This window comes from Triturus cristatus, chromosome 2_1 (genome assembly GCF_964204655.1).
Source record: "Triturus cristatus chromosome 2_1, aTriCri1.1, whole genome shotgun sequence".
Lineage (NCBI taxonomy): Eukaryota > Metazoa > Chordata > Amphibia > Caudata > Salamandridae > Triturus > Triturus cristatus.
This window is the reverse complement of record NC_140581.1, coordinates 1,123,710,014-1,123,729,359: the sequence shown is the minus strand read 5'-3', so window position 1 is coordinate 1,123,729,359 and position 19,346 is coordinate 1,123,710,014. Positions and strand designations below refer to the sequence as shown.

General features: G+C 42.6%; 1 protein-coding gene across 3 annotated transcripts in view; it reads left to right on the top strand.

Annotated features, from left to right (window-relative positions):
- Positions 1–15,706, top strand: part of ZCCHC7 (zinc finger CCHC-type containing 7) — a 160,205-nt gene extending 144,499 nt beyond the window's left edge. For all 3 annotated transcript variants that reach the window (XM_085636533.1, XM_085636534.1, XM_085636535.1), the window contains exons 8-9: positions 5,729–5,846; positions 13,931–15,706. In XM_085636533.1, coding sequence (XP_085492659.1) covers positions 5,729–5,846; positions 13,931–14,388 — 576 coding nt within the window. In that variant the 3' untranslated portion in view covers positions 14,389–15,706. The remainder of the gene's footprint in view (positions 1–5,728; positions 5,847–13,930) is intronic.
- The last annotated feature ends 3,640 nt before the right edge of the window (positions 15,707–19,346 follow it).

Sequence of the window (19,346 nt, the reverse complement as noted above, 5' to 3'; positions counted from 1 at the left end):
AACCCCTACCAGTGAAGGTGGGGAGAATTTGCATCTTTATTGGAATTAACCAGTTTCTCTAAAGAAAAAACTAAATTATAATCATTGAGCAATGTGTTTAATTCTGTCACTTCTTTAGTGTGCTCCATATGTAGTCCCACCGCTAGCGTGAACCTGGACAAATTGCTTAAATTGTCGATGGGGCTCTCACATAGATGTATGTTAAAATCTGCAACAACGATTAAGTTAGCCGGACCTTCCTTTTTCTCAGACAATGAGTAAATGAATGAACCCAAGATATGTAAATTAAAGGAGACCTGTGTCCACATTTTTGCATTATCGAAGTTCAACAGTTAAATTGCGAAGGAGCCTGAAAGGGTTATACTTAAGGCTTGTAATATTTGTACCCCTGAGTGCAGTTTCTTAACCCACCCTCTAACCTCCAAGAGAAAGATTAGCATGCACCCCCTTCGCCCTTCCAGCAGAATAAGGGATTGCTAGGGAGGAATATTTTTTATATCCCTCCAAAAAGAAGGAATTCATAGTCTCTCAGATCTCTTGTAAACATTTTAAATGGAACCCCTTAATAAAGGAAACCCAGTTCGGATCCTTACATTTAGAGGCAAGTCCTGCAATGTTCCAGCTTAACAATTTGAGGTCATTGTGGTTACTAGTAACTAAGGCATTAAAAGTACAGTTGAATGAACTTGTTGGAGTAGGTGTAGCTGATGCTGGAGATACAGCTGGGTGCGTAATCAGTCACAGGAGCCCAAATGGGTCAAAAGCTTGTATCGATTGTAGGTCATCAGTGGGTTAACAAAAGGCTGTTTAGCAGAACGTTCATGACTCAGAAGCCCAATCGTTCTTTAAGGGGCGGAACACAGTACATCCGGTCTATGAAAGAAACCTAACGGAAGCACCTGTATTGCGAAGGGTTTAGTGGGTATAAAAGAACTGGTTGCAGCGAGAACTCGCTCCACCAAGTTGGGGCGGTTAAAGTTGATTACAGCACAGTCCCCAATAAAGGTTTACTCGCCCTTCCCCAACCAGCTAACCCTCCCCCATGTTGATTTGGTCATACAAGCAAGGGCCCAAAGTCGAATTTGTGCCAATCCAGTGAGACACCTTGGTTTTTAGTTGGTCATGATATTTAAACGTATGTATGTTGGTATTACTTGGGAATTGTTGTGGGGAAGTGGTTGCTTATGAACTAGAGTGCTAAGATGTAACTAAATTGTCTAAAATATTTTACCTAACTTTTGCAGTAAAGGCCAAAGCCACAGAAGGTCATTTTCCAAATCCCATCCCTAACTACTTATCCTTAAACTTATTCTTGATTCAGTTCTCCATGATAATGTTCCGCAGTGTTTCAATGTTTGTTTCTAGTAGTCGAGGAATGACCAATATTTGTAATTAAATGCACTGAAATGTCTAAAGTATAGAATGAGAGGCTTTGATACATAGCTAACATAATATTTCAGGGATTATTTAGTTTTCCTCCAGGGCATCTCCTTTTTTTTTGGTTTAATAATTTTTTATTAAGTTTTCAGAAAAAGAAAGACAATATCAAGCAAATGAACACATTGTGACTAAAATATAACAATTAATATATGAAGGAATAACACGAGCAAATAATTTACAAAGAAAGAAAAAGAAAAAAAAGGAAGGAGAGCAATAGACAAGGAAGAGAGAAGAAAGAAAAAAAAAAGGAATATAGAAATTAAGATGCAGGTGCATATGTAGAAAGATAGGAAGTAAAGGGTAGCCAAAGTAGATCAGATTTAATTTTCTGAGAGAGAGTAAGAGAAGAAACATTAGCAATTCTGTGTTCATCACAATTAAAGTTACACCAAGTTAACAATGATAATTTTGAATTATCTTTCCAGCAGGACAAAATCACTTTGAATGCTAGAGCAATAAATACATCAAACAACAAAGAAATAGGAGTAGAAACATCCAAGGCAGGTGAGGAGGAACCTAGAAAAACATTTTGCATTGATAGTGGAATATTACATTGAAATATTTTCATACATTTAGACCAAATAGATTGCCAAAACTTCAATACATTAGAACAATCATAAAGTTGATTAATTAAAGTCCCATTGGACTCAGAACAAGACCAACAAAGGGATGATGAAGTAGGGGAAAACTTGGATATATAAACAGGAGTAATAACAGCGTTACTATAAATAAAGTATAGGGCTTGAGTAATACGGGCAGAAATAGAAGTTTTAAATAACTTGGACCATAATTTATCCCAGGAGGAGATATAAAGCGATAAGGAAAAGTCTGCTTCCTAGAGTAATTTTGTATGGGATTTGGACCGGTCAGTAACAGGCAATAACAACATCTTATAAATAGAAGCAAGCTTTAGGTCTATGTTCCTGAGAAACACTATATAACGGTGTGGGTGGAATAAGTGAGGGAAAAGCTGAAGGGAAGTTATTAGAAGGTAAATAGGACTGCAAAGCTGTTGATATTAAAAGGTGCTGTTGATATTAAAAGGTACTCTTTAAGAATGAAACAAGTAAATTATAATGCAATTGTAACTCATGGAAGGGAATAACAGAATTATGTTGAATTAATTGATGAATAAAAAGAATTCCCTTCTCCTTCCAATGTTTGTAATAAAATGATTTATGCTTATATTTGATAAACTTATTATTTAACCAGACAGTGGAGGACAAAAAACTATGAAATGGTTCTAGACCATCGGACAAAATATTATATAATAATTGTTGGAAACTTTTAAAATCGGATTATCTGATATGAATGTACAATTGGACATGTAGATTATATTTCGAAAACCAAAATCTTTTAATGGGGAACGCTCAAAAACAATCCAGCGATGGATAGGGGTATCAGCAAAATCATGGGTGAGGGCAAAAAATTGACGAATTTTAAATGCAGAACAATACGATTTAAAGTAAGGAAAGCGCACACCGCCTTCTGTTTTGGGATGTTTCAGTTTCATAAGAGCAATACGAGGGTGTTTGTTATTCCATAGAAATTTAGTGCAAATAGAATTAATTTGTTAAACATATGAAACAAGGATCTGAAAAGGTAGCATGGATAATGTATAAAGAACATGGGGCACAATCATCTAATCTACCCCACCATGACAAATGAAGAGGGGACCAAGAAAGAAGGAGTGATTGTATTTTGGTAATTAATGCATTAAATGTATAGCTAATTGTAGTAGATAAGGTAGAGGAGAACCAAATGCCAAGGTATTTAAGTTTTGTGGAACACCAGGTAAAATTAGTATTATTAAACATATATTGATAGCAGAGAGAGTTCAAGGGTAAGACTTCTGTTTTAGAAAAGTTCAACTTATACCCAGAAATACTGGAATACAGCTGAACCTCATCCAGAAAGGGAGGGAGGGAGGGAGGTATTAGGATTGGACATATATACCAGAATGTCATCAGCATAAGCTGACAATTTAGTTTCTATAGAATTATGTGTAAAGCCAGAAATAAGTGTATTAACACGAATGCGTTCGAGAAAGGGTTCAAGACATAAAACAAATAACAAGGGGGAAATGGGAAAACCCTGGCGTGTACCCCTATATAAAGGGAAGAATTTAGGAAAACGATTATTCACAAAAATACTAGCACGAGGAAAAGAATATAACAGTTTAGCATAAGAAATTAAATCTGGACCAAAACCAAACCATTGAAGTGTATTAAACATAAATTGCCAGTTTATACGATCAGAAGCCTTTTCGGCATCTAAGTGACAGTGCAGCAAGTGGAGACTTGCACTTCCTCCAGAAGGAGATAACGTTAGCAAACATGCGAGCATTGTCCGCAGGCAATCTGCCCTTAACAAAACCAGCCTGATCAGTTTTGACCAATAGAGGAATAAGCCAAGGATTTTAGCAAATATCTTGCAATCATAATTGATTAATGAAATGGGACGATAGTTTTTACAGAGGGAATGATCTTTATTAGGTTTGGGAATAAGGACAATCAAGGCCTCCATAAAGGAACCGGAAGCTTTAGTATCAACAAGAAATTAATTAAAAAGGGCCAGACGTTTGGGAGCAAAAATAGAGGAGAAAGTAGAAAAGAATTCAACAGAAAGACCATCAGGGCCTGGTGCTTTCGATTTTTTTAAGGCTTTGATGGCATCTGTTATCTCGTGAAGAGTAACCTCTTTTTCTAGTAATTCAGTTTCATCAGGAAGCGAAGGGGGTTTACGGAGACCCGAAAAAAAGGTGTGTAAATTTTGATTAGAGGGATTCGTGTCATCAGAATATAATGATTGGTATTAATCATGAAATGCAGTAGCAATATCCTCATCAGAGGACGCAAAATTATTAGTAGATTCATTTAGAATAGGACCAATACTTTTACGTTCAGATTTAATTTTTAAGTAATTGGCCAGCATCTTACCAGCTTTATTTTGACCCCCATGATACTTCGACTTAATTTTCAGAAGAACATTACAAGCATCAACTGTAGCAAGTTTGTTAAGAGCAGATTTGGCTTTAATTAATTCGTGAAGAACAGAGGAAGCTCTAGAAGTAAAGTAATTGTGTTCCATCAGTTTGAGTTGTTGTAATAAAGTTGTGTACTTGGCCTTTGCCGTTTTCTTCTTTCTTGCTGAATATGAAATAGTTAAGGCACAAAAGGAGGCCTTAAAGGCATCCCAATTATTAGGAAGGGAAGTATCCGAAGGATTATTGATTGTTAAAAACTCGTTAATAAAAGCAGTGGCTTCAGAAACAGGGCATCTCCTTTAATAATCAAAATCACTGAATAGTCCAGCCAGTGTGCTGGACTATTAAGTTCTTATGATTTCAGTGAACATTCCCCTGAAGGAGATTTAGAATTACTGGCAAGAAACCTTTCCATCCCGCAGCTGTTGCTGTAAAGTGGAATGAAAGTTCATTAATTTAGTTGTCATGTATTACTATGTTTTTTGCTTTACATGACATTTGTACATACTATAAAGAGCTGAATTGGTAATTTGGTACACTACATGGTAATTTCGTAAAGGTTTTATAGTGCCGGCAGGGAGATGCATAAATGATGGCAGTTACAAAGAAATGGCCACTAGTTGTTGACAACCACATTCTAGATAAGAGATAAATGGCTGCCATTAATGGTAGTATTGTCACAGCCTTTCTGCCTTCTTTATCGGGCATGATGTGCACTGGGGCATGTAATCCCGGATACAAAAAAAAATCAACAATACCCTTCATCCTATTACTTGATGGTAGGTGTGTCAAAAGTATACATGCCAGTTCCTGATGGCAATTGTAGATTCCTTTGAAAATAGTCTTCTTCCTATTAGCATACATTTTCCTATCATGTGGGATAGTAATCTTCTGAATAGTGGCAGACGATGCAGGGAGCATTATTATTTTCTTTCACAGATTCCCATATGTGCCTCAATTAGCAATGCATACTTTATGGGTTTCCCTTCCATATTTGATTCACATTAACAGTTTGGTACTACCTTATTCCATATTCTCAGCTGTGTCACACACCAAACAGACGAGTCCGGAACAGTAACTAACATTGGTTATGGAAATGTATTTTAAACTATTGCATTTCAGTTGGTGAAAATACTACATATAAAATTAAATCAAGTTAAGCACATATGTAACACAAAGAGCTGATGCTCCTCTCTGAAAATGTATGTCAGTATGTTGGCTGCTCTGTGGTATATTCTTGGATGCACCGGTTTTCAGTGCGTGTCAGTATATGTTGTCACTACAGTCATTTTACCATTTCAGGAGTGTGCTCAAAGACGAATGTTCCAAGGCAGTTTTCCTGCCTGCCCATTTATCTTCTTATATGATCAAGACTACGACATCTGGAAGAGAGAACAGAGAATAGCAATCAAAGCGCAAGGTAAGAATAATGCTGTAGAATCGGAGTCCTTCGCATGTCTCATCTCTGTAGATTTCTTTGTAATGAATTCAGTCAGTAAGATGGTGTAATGCTTTTCAACCAATGCCCCCCACATGCCTATCTTTAATAACAAATTCGAGCACCACTTTCATTTGGGGATACTTTTTTTGTATTGAAGAAACAAGTTTAGTAAGTGTTAAGCTGGTTTATACTCCAGTCTAATTTACCTTTAACAGTCAACCAAATGACAAGCTTTATTTTAAGCACAAAGCTAGTTCTCCAGCAGTCTGCGTCAAGCGAGATAACTGTAGCAGGTACTTCAATCCCAGTGCCTCGCCCTTTACATGAACCCTCAACTTTTTCCAAAGCTATAATTTTACACTACTGTGAATGAGTGAATGCATATCGTTTTCATATTTGAGCTATACTTTTCCAAGGTAATGTTTGATTACATGGAGTGTAACCCATTTCCCCACTATTATAGTCATCTCTTTCTTGTGCCCTTACACTTATGCACTGAACGTTGTTGTCAAAGTATGTTCATTAGGAATGGGAAAACCATGCATAGCTGCTCATGACAGCTCTGAACCTGTCATAACAGTGGTAGTACCAAGATCATCTTTGCTTACTTGAGGTCCTTAATTTAAAACTGCCCTGGGAGCCTGGTTCCTCGGATTCTCAAATTTCACTGTTCACCCCGACTATGTCCCTGTACTATGTCTCTCTGAGCCAAATATCATTTAAAGTAACCAGTATGTCGATGCCCTTGGCTACACATGAGCAAAATCTTACAGACACACCTTTGTAACCAATGGATCAGCTGCTCTGCATAATATCCTTCTGGATTAAGAGGTATTATTCATTCATGCATCTTAGCTATCACCCATTTTACAACAATACCAGTTCCATTAAACTGCTCCCCACAAGTCGCAACAAGTCTTCAAATCAAAGCAAACCTGTTTTGTTCCTCTTTTTGCTGGTCCTGTGATCCAGCAATGATGCCCACATCTTCTCAACCTTTTCCCTGATTACAATATGTATCTTCCACCGATGTAATCACATCTAACTTGCAAAATCACTCTAACTCAGACTCCACAGCACCCGCAAGCAGTCTAACCTCATCACCTTCAATGCTCCCGGAATCAAACTTTTGTTTTGTTTTGTTTATTTTACTAAAGATTTTCATTGAACTTTTCATACAATACATTAGGAATCGGTACTACTTAGAGACACAAAGCACACACATTATGCTCACATTGTACATTTTCTATTGAGGTGTGCACATTCAAGATGCTATTTTGAGTGTATTGCACAGTATTAAGGGGGAAGGGTGACAGAATCCCCTTGCTGGGGCCAAAGGACAAGCAGGTGCTAAGGGGCCTTAAATGTAGAGATTGAATTTGTTTGTCTCCAATGTCCAGAGAGGTCCATTCTAAAATGGCTGTGCGAACCGGGCCAAATATGTTGGACTTGGCCCTTCTGGCAGGTTTACCCCTGAACTTTTTGCTTTTTATTGGTGACTTGGTGTGGTGATTTTTTGGTTTATGCGCACTTTCCCTGTGTCCCAGGGTAAAGTGCGTGCGCGCTCTGAGTGCATGTGGTGAGATAGGCCTGCCCTCCCATAGGAATGCATGGGGAATGTATGTGTCCCTAGTAGTTCCTGATGCGTGGGGTGTGCAGGCCCGAGTTTGGTATGTGCGGACTCGTGGGAGTGAATGCTGCGCGATGATGTGTGCGGCGTGCATGTACCTAGTGTGGAAGTGCCACTTCTAGAAGTGGGCACTTCTGTGTGCAGTGTGTCTGTCGCGTGATTGGCTGATCATGTCATGTGACGGGCTAGGGATTCCCCAGAGTCAGGATGAGTCACCCAGTGGTGAATGGGGAGATCAGCAGCTAGATGGGTGGGAGGAGTACACCTGGGTCCTGAATAGGACAGGGTTTTCCACACACAATGCTGGCCCCGCCCCCTGCGGTGCGACTGACGACCCTAGCCCTGCCAATGAATAGAGTGAGGGGCTGAGCACATCAAGGGTGCTCCCCAACCAGCTGCGACTGGTTTTCCCCCTCACCCTGAACCCAGAACAAAGGGGTTTGCTGTATAAAAATGGGGCTGTGTCCCCACAGAAACTGTTCTCTTGTTGGATCCTGACAGAGGGGGGCTTGCTGCTGGTGGGGGCCCAGGAGGGACCGCCATGGGGGCTACCTCCCTGCTGGAGGGCCCTGTGTGCTGGCCCCTGGGCCCTACCTTGCCCCCTGGATGGCTTCAGGACCTTTTGGACCTTTTTGCTGGTCCTTGGTCTCTGCCCAGGCTTGGTGCAGCCTGCTAGCGCCCTGGGAGCGCTACATCGCTTTATTTGCCCCATAGGAGCGCTGGAGCTCCGAAGCGAGGCGCTGCCGTCTGTTTAGAGGGAATCCCCGTCGTAGGGATTCCCCCCTGATGCTGCCGAGAGCGGGTGCCCACCCCGCATTCTGATTATGCCTAGCGGGAGCCCACCCCGCTTATATTGTGCCTTCAACACCTTTAGCACTTAACCTTCAGTGGTCGCGATGGCACGCAGTCATAGTCTTCACAGGGAGGGTGTGTGGGGATGTATGAGCTCAGCACTCAACAAACACAATTTAGCCTAATACATGATTTTCCTACTCAGTGCATTACTTCCAAGAAGAAAAAGTGCTTTAATGCAGACTAGTACTAAATACTACACATACAACATCTAAAAAATGCATCTTTGTGTCCTGGGCGCTTGAGATTGTCTTTGCCATTTCCAACTATTGGTGCTGGTCCCCCCCCCCCCTACCCCATTTCACCCACCACCCCATTCCACCCACCTTCTGGTCTAGCCTTTTAACTTCCGGAGTCAGTGTCAGACTTATTTAGGTTCAAGTGCAATTTACTCCTGTTCTGCTCTTAATGTGTGCCATCTTTCTTTAAGTTCACCTAGCGGGGTCTCAGTCGTGTTCGGGGTGGTGCACACAGGTGGTCGACTGGATTCTCCTCTGCTCACCCCCCTCTGAGAGCTTGTCATCTGGCAGTTCCTGTTAGAACAAGTTTGTTGGTCGCTTCTCCAATGAAGCAGCTTCTCAGTTTTTATCGATGTGAGGTGCGGCTATGTGGATAAACTCTGGATCTCACACACAGTAGGTAAGTAGATGTTTGATGTGGCCACGCTTGGGTTGATCATGTCTCTGGATGGGGCAGCCACACACATTCTGATCTTGCGATGGTGAGACCATGCAGAGACCAGTCTTGGTCAGATGCAAGTTCCAGCACAGGCCTCACTCTCTGGCGAATGTGGTGCAGATCACACTGCGAACTTTTAATTGCACAGCGGCTCAAGGTCCCACTGCAGCTTCGATCCTGGCACAGCGGCTTGAGTCATGCAGAAACTTCATAGTCCCTGCCAAGGACAGCCTTCGACACAGGACCATACAGAAGACTCTCCACAGTCTCCTTATCCTAGCAAACTCACCCCATTGGGCTCACTCTGCATCTCGCTCCTTTTGGCAGTCACCCCTTCTGCAAGGTTGGCAGTCTCCTTCGCTCTCGCAGCAGGCAGACTGGCATCTGGGTACTTCCGGACAGGTGAACATTTCTTAGACGCAGTTGATGTTCCCTCACTTTTTGGAAGCCGTCTGTCTGGCTGAAACCAGATCTGATTGCGTAGCAACCCTCTGAGAACTCTGTGGAGCACTCCCGTCCTTGGTCATGGAGACCTTGGAACTGGAACACCAAGTGGATCCCACTATTAAAGCATGCAGTAGATGTGCATTCAGTCTCCACTTTTCGCACTAGTATTGGATGGTTTTTCTTTCACTTATCCTCTCCAGACAATGTGCAGAGTGATGCTTCTTAAAGCAGGGTTGCCTCCAGCCTGGAGCACCCACAACAAAGTCACAAAGAACAGTGGCCTTTCGGCACCTGGTTATCATCAGCTACACTGGAAGAATGATCAGGAAAAGTCTAAAGTGTGTCATTCCCTATAAGGTCCCCTTCACAACACACAACAGATTCTACAGTCCCACCCTTCACCTCCACCATTTACTAGATGGCAGTGTTTCAGGATGGATAATCAGCAGGTCCTTTCTTCAGCGTCTAGGTCGCCAACCTCCAGCTTCAGGAATGTCAGCAATGCACTGCCACTCTCTGGGAAGAAAACTTCACCTCCACCTTGGGCAAAAGGGCAGGGCAAGGCATCAAAAAGGTTCCACAGGCCGACATTTCTCTGGCTCACTTACACACACCATGCATGTACTATGCCAGCCACATACTCCAACACACGCAGCATACACTTGAGATGTTAGTCCTAGGATTTGCGTAAGCGCATGTAAGCGGGCTGTTTATGCAGTTTAATGACACCTCTGGCAGCTTTATCTTTAATTCCTGTGGTCGCTGAATCCATCCCACCACTACAAAGAAAGTTGAAGTAAAGGACCACTGTTAATGCTTGTCACTGCACTCCCACACTATGATCCATGCTGCTTCTAGGTTGTTAACAGCTTGTTCTACTATCCTCCGAAACTATGTTGGGTCCCAGTAGTGACTGTCAAGCTAAGTTGATGATCCGTCACATTCTCAAGGCCTGGGTTCTTCGATGTGGTGAGGGGCTGCACGCTGCTTGTCACCAGTGTGAAATACAAAAATGTGCCCACTTGGAGAAGATGAGTATACATGATCTTTATTACAACACCTCAGCTACCACTTGCCAAATCTAGTTGTCTTCTCCAGAATCGTCCAGTTCCAACCCACTAACAACATTCCATTGTGGAATCCCCCACACCCACTATCCTTCCAAGCAAAGATACCACAGACCACTTCCCTGATGGAGACGTAGCATGCACTTCGCTTTTGAGCGGGAATACAGAAAACAATATCAACCAGAAGATACTAGGTCTTCGGACCGTGCTACATGGCCATGCTAATGGCAATATATCACTATACAGATCTGTTTACATAACACAACATTGTGAAATAAGGCCCTACACTGATAATACTTGCTGCCGTCTGGATAATGCAACCCTACAGAAGAAGGATTGGTAGATGTGGCCTGTCTTTAAATACAATTGAGCCTCAATATGTTTCTTACTGGGAGACCAATAATTGCTCCAGTTGGCATCTTAAGGCAAATTCAAACCAGGACACTCATGGTACCGTAAATTACCTAATAACAGTATTAGTTCCATGGGAATAAACAATTATGGGGCCATATCTCATGAATAGCTGATCCAGGTCAAAATTGTAATGTATCGGTGGCACCCACAAGACCTTGGGCACCAAATAGACCGTCTGTTTCTCAGTTGCAACTTGGATTTATTTATTTTATGCTTAAACTATGGTATTTCCGTAATAGTATATTTAACCAAGATTATTCTTGCAATACTGGTATCTGGGCAATTATTAGCCTACTGGAGACTACTGTAAGGCCTAGGGTGGAGGGAAAATCTGTCTGTCTGTCTCAGGCTAGAAAACAAGTGATGCAGGCACACACAGACACAGGTAGTAATATGGGCTGGCCAAGGTGATGCAGGCTTACCTCATTTGAAGTCCTGAAATGTTCACTGCAGGTCCTCAACCCTCAAGCAGATATCCTTCAGTTTACTTATGATCAGCTGACAAGTTGTCTCGGGCTCCCTGGTGATTCTCTGGATTTAGTCAGCGGGGTCTTGCTTCCTTTCCTCCTGATCAGGAGACATTTCCACTCCACACACCAGATAGTGCTGCCTCTTCTTGCAGGCAGCTCACAAAACCAAGATTTCCTGGACTTGTGCAGAATAGCATAGCAGTTTTCAGAGACCTATTCTTAGTCATGCGTTCCTGTATTTTTACTATATGATCTCTCCAGCAGTCCTGACAAATGCAAGCAAGTGGCTCAAGAGAGACAAGAGAGACAATTTGTATGCAACAGTTTGAAGACTGGAAGAGAGTACGGGCCTGCCAATCACTCTCCCAGCTAATCAGGTTGAAGAACGTCTTTGTTGGTTTTCTTTCCAGGTTTTCACTAAGAAGTGGAGGGACAGACACTAACTGGCAAAGAGAGCATGGATTACGAGGAAGGCAAGTCTAGGCACACAGAGTGGAGCCTTTGATTTCCAATCAGTCCTGGACAAGGTACAGTAGGGAAAGTCAAAGATAACATGATGTGAATTGGGCCCTTTACGCACCAAGCACCCTGACCAGAGGTCTGCTGAGTTTATAAACATCAAACTTTGGAAAGGGGATCTTGGCTGAAAGTGTATAGAAGCTAGAAATCTGAAAAGAATGGCATTTCTAATCAATCTCTGTTTCCTCCGTGGCATGCTGAAGAAACGTGTCAGCGTGACCATACCGCGTGATGGTGAAGCCCCCAATTATGCTGCATGAGATATGTCCTTGAGAGAGAACAAGAGTTGTACCACATCCTGTCTCCATTAACAGCCCATACATAAGACACAAGCATAATACATAATACTCAGCCTCTTCCTAGGTAGAGGGAGTGAAGGACCCCTTTATGGACGGCTCTATTGGTATCACTCGGGCAGGGTAGGCTTTTTTCTCCACCAAGGATACAGATAAAATAGACCGTTTCCCATCTATCTGCCACCAGTCATCAGTCTCCCCATAGGCTCAAGGCTGCAGTTGCCCATGCTGTACTTTGGGTGCATCCCCTGTTTTTTTTTAAACATCTATTTTATAAGTCTTTACAGAAATAAAGCAGACTACATGGAGCATTGTCTGACGTGTAAGTCCATTTCGAATGTAACAGTGTTGGCAGCAATCCAAGAACTGGCTGCAGACCAGATACCAACACAGTCACAGTATAAAGCCCTGGTCTGGTCCTAAAAGGATCCGACTGTAAGGAAGTGGTCGTTTAGCAAACAAAAACGTTGTATACAGCGCAGTGGGTAGTCATGAACAAAAGTAAAACAGGTGGAGGGGGAAGTAAAAACAGTCAAAGACAGGTAAGAACTCCAATAAACTGCCACTGGGGATCGTTATCTAATCGGGGGGATCTCTGAGGCAGTACCAGGGAAAGGAGGGGATCACTTATGCCATCACACCTCAACACTTGTAATCTTTGCCCAGACCCAGCAAACTGAGCCAAATCGTCCAAACCTTCGGGTGAGCATCAACTGGTTAAGCATACCAGGGTATTTTGTTGGATAATGTTGCAAGGAAACGTGCAACACCCTCCGTGGAGGTCACCGAGGGTGAAAAACCTTACATGCCACGAAGACAATTGGGCAGGAAGACATGACCATCCTTGCCGTGTCAGGATTTTTGCACCTACAGCTGCCTTTTATTTGCCATTAAGAATGTTTTAATGTATTAAGAGTAGTGCGGATTCCAAGTCAACCTGCAGAGAAATTGTAAGAGGTTGTGACTTTGATAATGAATGATGATCACTGATGAGCTGCTTCTTCCTAGTAACGGTCACTTTCATATAAATGCATAATGTCATTGGACTCCAGGCATAATTGTTCCTTTATCTCTAGACAGATAATCCATAACCTAAGGTGTGTATTTATTCTCTGTGTCATGGAGCGAGTCCATTCTCTTGAGTATATGTAGATATATCTGAAAGCAATTTATCTTTTTTTTACTGTTAGCTTGTGGTGGGTTGGGGGTCACAGGAGGACAATATATTATTGATTGCTTCATGAAAATTAATATTCTTAGTGATAGCTTGCATTGCTGAGTTAATTGGTCCTCTTGATCTGATTCTGCTAGCTTCTGAAATATGTTTCTGACCTATCAAGGTGGTCTTCCTATAGACTAGTTTGGACTAGAGTCACAAGACCAATAAATCTTCTATTTAGTTTTATATATTTTGATTTGTGAGGGGTGTTTTCTAGCACGGTTTCAGAATAGGTGAAGTTGTACCGACAGTATGTTACTTTCCAGTGCATACTTTCACCAGAGTAGGGCAGGTTGAGGCACGTCATGATGTGCAAATTTCAGCTAGAAGAGCCAATAAAAGGGAGTGTACTGTTTGTTACTTAAATGACCTTATTCTCACTGCATGTATTGAGGCATGAGTCCATATGAATATGAAAAGGAGGTAATAGGTTGCAAAACAGTACTCATGTTTATTTATTTACATTTCCAGAACTTCAAGAGGCTGGCCTCATGCCGCCAGAGGAAAAGAACCCAAGATCAGAAAATGAAGATGGCCATCATTCTTCAAAAAGGCAAAAGAAACATCACAACGTTAAAAGAGGACACAAAGAACGCCAGTTACTCAAGGAAAGCAAGAAAAAGAAGTGGAGTCAGACCCATCAAGAGAAAAAGCACAAAAAAGCACGTTGGTGTTATGACGTGGACGACGATTTTCCCAGAGGGACTTCATCTCATTCCCACAAACACAGCAGCCGCTCTCCCTTGAGAAGTTATGATCCCTCTTTGTCCAAGCATGTCAAGAGGTCTCAGGCCAATTATGTTGGAGAGGAAGGAATAAAGAAGAGAAGGAAAAAACACAAAGGAAGGCGGGACCACAGTCCAGATACACATGAGAACTTGTTCGGCATAAAACAGAGACATAAGAAGTCAAAAAAACATGCTGACTAGTAGCCTAAGAATAAAAGAACAAATTCAGCAGCAGCCCAGGTTGTGGCAGTCTCAGGATGTGGCTGGCCAGGCTCTGAATGTCTCTGTTTGGTTTACTTTTAGCCACTTTCTGGCTGAGGTTGAGTGATCTGCGTGAATGTCTGTCCAGCTAATCAAGCTGAACCAGCTTCTCCGATCCTTCTGGCCCTTTCCACAAAGTTGTCTTCCTTTATTGGTCAACACTTTTAAGGACCAGGAAAGATTAGCGACCCATACGAATTAGCATTCATGTTTGGGATACCACGATGACATGTACATTCTTGACTTTTGACATAATGTTCTTATCAAAGGGATGGATTAAAACATTACCACCTCATCCCTTCAGCGTTTTGCAATACAAACACCCTGCATTTTCAGACCCATTCTTTGATCCTGAGGTTTCGAAGAAACATTGCTTTTCTTGAATGAGAATTGCATTAGTTTGAGGACCTCACATAGTAACCTCTCAGGGACAGAGCAACAGAGATTGGTGAACTGAGAGCATTGCAAGACAACTTTTTAAATCTTTATGTAACCACCACACTCAGATTTATATTTTTAATAAATCGACCGTTCAGGATTGAAATAAAAGTTCCCAAGAGTCTTTGTCCATCCTCCTGGATAAGGATAAAGTAGGTGCTGCATGTGTAAGAAAAGGGCTGGGAAGATAGTTTACATTTTAACTTGGCCCATTATTTTGCGATTTCTGTGATGTCAATTTGGCCACGTTTGAACCCCCCCCCCCCCCCCACCCCCCACCCCCATTCATAATACTAGTTGGCTAACGTTTTCCTGCATTTTCCTCTCTTTCCCATCTCTCTTCTCTCTCTCCCCTCTCTCTCTTGTCTCTCTTCTCTCGTCTCTCTTATCTCTCTATTGTCTCTCTCTTCTCTCTCTCTCTCTCTCCTCTCTGTCTTCTCTCTCTTCTCTCTCCTCTATCTCTCTTCTCTCTCCTCTCTCTCTCTCTCTTTTCTCTCTCTCTTCTCTCTCTCTCCGATATATATCAAGTGTCTATGTGAATAATATCTTAGGTTTTATTTCTGATTTAAGGTCCAGGAGTAGGTTTTGTGCCAAAGATAATGAGGCATCGTATCACTTGATCCAGAATTCAACATTATATCTAGTCATGCGGGACCTAAAACATATTGTGTTGTTGAAGTTGCAGAATGCAAAGATGCAATTGCTTAATTATACCTGGCACGCTTACAGATTGATAAATTTGATTGAGCACCCAGGCACTTGATGGGTGCCAGCTTTTGAATGTCAAATTGAGCTATATTGAAATTACCAGAAGCAAGTATAACGATGTCAGTGAGTGTATTATTTCAAACAGTTTATTGACCATTCCTCAAAATGACTGGAATAAGTATCCATTTACATTGGTTGTGTGAATGGCACGAGAGCTGTGACGCAAACAAAACGATACACATTTGTAATTGAAGATGCATATTGTACATTAATTAGTTTACTATGGCATAATTAAGATGTATATAGGTCAACCAACCAATAGACTTACAAAAACTACTGCTTCTGTCGTATGTCACTTAGGATCCTTGGGTGTACTGATGTAATGTATTGTTATTAATGGTGGTCAGTACAGCAAAAAGTGGCATAGACCTACAGTAAGGCAATCATGACCCATTAGACCAGGCATGCAAGAAGGTAATACACAGATAGTGTATTGATTTTCAGTCAGTCAGTCAATAACTTTATTTTGGCCACTAGGACCATAAAAGTACATCATTTCAAAAGTCACAACCAACATTACAAAAGATAAAAAGTATGTACACTCACAATCATATATCTACAGTCACTAAAATTATAAAGTAGCATCCTTCAGATCTCTATAAGATCGTTTGAAACAACGATTAAGTTGATGTCAGGCTAAAATGTTCATGGTTAAAAGCAATGTTTAAAACAGAAAACTGAGACGGGGTTCCCTGTTAGCTAAACCCTTTTGCAGTTACATTGCATGGTACATCCCAGAATGTCACTTTAGAGAGCCCCGCCACATATGCCACATAGTGTTTAGAAAGCGTGATGCAGCGAATACGAATGGAGGGTGGGTATCGTATTTTAATAGTCGGTAGGCCTCTAGGCAACGCCTAAACCCTAGGTTTCTACATATTTGAATTAACCAGCATTTGCGTGGCAGGTGGTACGCAGGGCAGAAAAACAATACATGGATTTCAGACTCTACCCTGTAATTGCACGCAGGACAGTCTCTGTGGCCCACTTCTAGTGTAGCTCATTAGTGGGAGGTTCCCTAGTCTAAATTGCATATACAATATCCTGGCCAGTGGGGGGTAGATCACATCCAGGAAGCGTTCTTTTCTATATACATTCTTTACTTGGAGGAACTCTGCTTTCATCCGACCGCCAGTAGTACTTTCCTGTAGGGCGGTTAAGTTCGATTGCCTATAGTGTTGCGCTAGATCTAGCCTGGATACTAGTGGGCATGATGACTCAGATGTTTTCCAGAGGTCCTGCATACCTATCCTAGCAAAGAGATCCCTTATGTGGCAAAGCCACGGTATTTTCTTGGTAGTTGGGATAGACAGGATCTCCCTGAGCTCGGCTCTGTAGCAGGACAGCTCTGGAGTCGCCCACACCCTGCGCCAGAATGTAATGGGCCTAAGGGCAATCTCCTCATCAATGTACCTCATGCCCAGGTCCATGCGGAGGGGAGCTAGGGGGGTGCTACGAGGAAGGCCCAGTAACTGCCTCATGAAGTTGTTCTCTACTTTCATGAGATTAGACGGAGAGTAATGCCCCCACAGTTCCGCCCCGTATAAGGTGGCCCCCCTTGCTTGGGCTTTATATATCTCAACAACGAGGGTGGCTCGTGGAGGTTCTGTGCAATTTCATGATCCCCCCCCACAGTCTGTGTTAACCTAAGTCTTGCCTTGGCCAGTTGGGAGTCCCACTCAAAGTGCTCTGATAGAGTGATACCCAAATACTCGAATATCCTCACCCTTTCCAGGGGTGTGCCATTTAGGGAGGGGTTTGAACGAGTGGTTTTGAGGGGATTGAAAACCATATATTTGGTCTTGGTTAAATTGATCTCCAAGCCCCTCATGTTGCAAAACTCCGCAAAGCCATCAAGGGTGCGTTGTATACCAGTTGGTGATTTGGACAATAACAGAGTATCATCCGCAAACATCAACGCGGGAACCTTCCCCGAGGCTAGCTTTGGGCGTCATTATCCCTAATGTTGTTAAGGTGGTCTATGAGCCCATTAATTTAGAGACAAAATAGAGTTGGGGCGAGCACACATCCCTGGCGTACCCCCTTTTTGACGTGGAAGCGTGCAGAGAGTTCCCCGTATTTTCCGCATCTTACTTGTGCGTAGTTCCCTGAGTGGAGCCTCACTAGCACATTGAGGAGGTACGGTGGATTCCTAAGCTCATTTAGTACTTTCCAGAGTTTCTCCTTTGGAACTAGATTGAAGGCCGACTTCAGGTCAACAAATATAAGATAGAGGCTGCCACCCTCTATGGTCACCGTTTTCCAGTAGAGTAGTTGTAGTCTGAAAATCTGGTCAACGGCTGACGTATTTGTTCTGAAGCCGGCCTGATAGGGACTTAGGATCTCCTCCTATCCAACCCTGTACGCGGTCCAAAAGGACCCGTCCCATCAATTTGTGGGTGACGTCAATTAAACTGATGGTCTGTAGTTCGAGGGTAGGAGAGGGCAACCTTTTTTGAATATGGGAACTATCTCTGCCCCGCGCCAGGTATCAGGGTAGTCCATGCCCTTCAGGATAGCATTAAATAGGGCACACAGATAGGGGACCCAAATTTTGGGTTCCATCCAGAAGAGATCCCCTGGAAGTCTATCTATTGTTAATAGCACTCCCCACTTCAGTCATGGTGATCTGCCACATCCCCTCTTGTTGGGACTCCAAGGATGGGCTCAGAGAGCTAGTGGTAACATCTACACCATCCTTCTCATCATGCAGTACGCCGAAGTGCGTCTCCCAGACTTCAGGCGATATATTAGGCTCTAAGGCGGGTCGTCCTTCCCTGTCCCCTGAGCTTACTATTGCCCAGAATGAATTCAGATCTTTGTCGTTCAGGGCAGTCCTAAGGGCTTCCCCACGTCTGATTCCCAGTTTTTCTTTTCCTTTTCGATGGTCCCTTTGTACCTTGCCCTGAGCAGTTTGATTAATGGCCTGTCCTTCGCCTTCACTGCATCCAATAAATCCTGTTTGGCTTTGCGACAGCTTGCATTGAACCAGGAGCATTTGGGACATTTAATTTCCCTCAGTTGTGTCACTGGGTAGAATACATCAATCATTTTTGCCGTTAACTTCTCATGTATTTTGCATGCCCTGTCTTGACCCCCTGTATGAACCTCCGCCTGTCCTACCTCCCACATTTCATCTAACATAGGTAATGCTAGTTGGTAAACTTTAGCCCACTTTAATGGAGATTGCTGGATGTGATTCCATCTAACTCTCCTTCTGTTATTGGATAACGTTGGTGCATTAGTCTCAATAATAGAAGGGGGTGACGGGTTGGACATGCCCATATTCCCTGTTTTCAGAATTACTATCAGGGCGTTGTGGTCCCTGTCCTGTCTCTGGTGGACATAGAAGTCGAGGACCGTTTCCCAGGATCTGGTTTCCACCAGGATGTAATCAAGCAGAGAGGTCTGCCCTGCTCTGTTGAACGTGAACTGGCCTGGCTGATCAGATTTAGTCCTCCCATTACATGCCCTCAATGAGAGGGCCAAAGTAAGTGAGTGGAGTTGCATCGCCTGTGGTAACCAAACTTTAATCGGTATGATCTGTGGGTCAGGTATCAACCAGTGCTGGTCTTCTTCTGTGGGCGCACATAGATTTAGATCAGTAAGTGCCTCGAATTGACAGTTAAAGTCTCCTCCTACGATGAACAAAATCGCTGGGTCCAAGGTTAGTATGAAGCGCCCCAAATGAT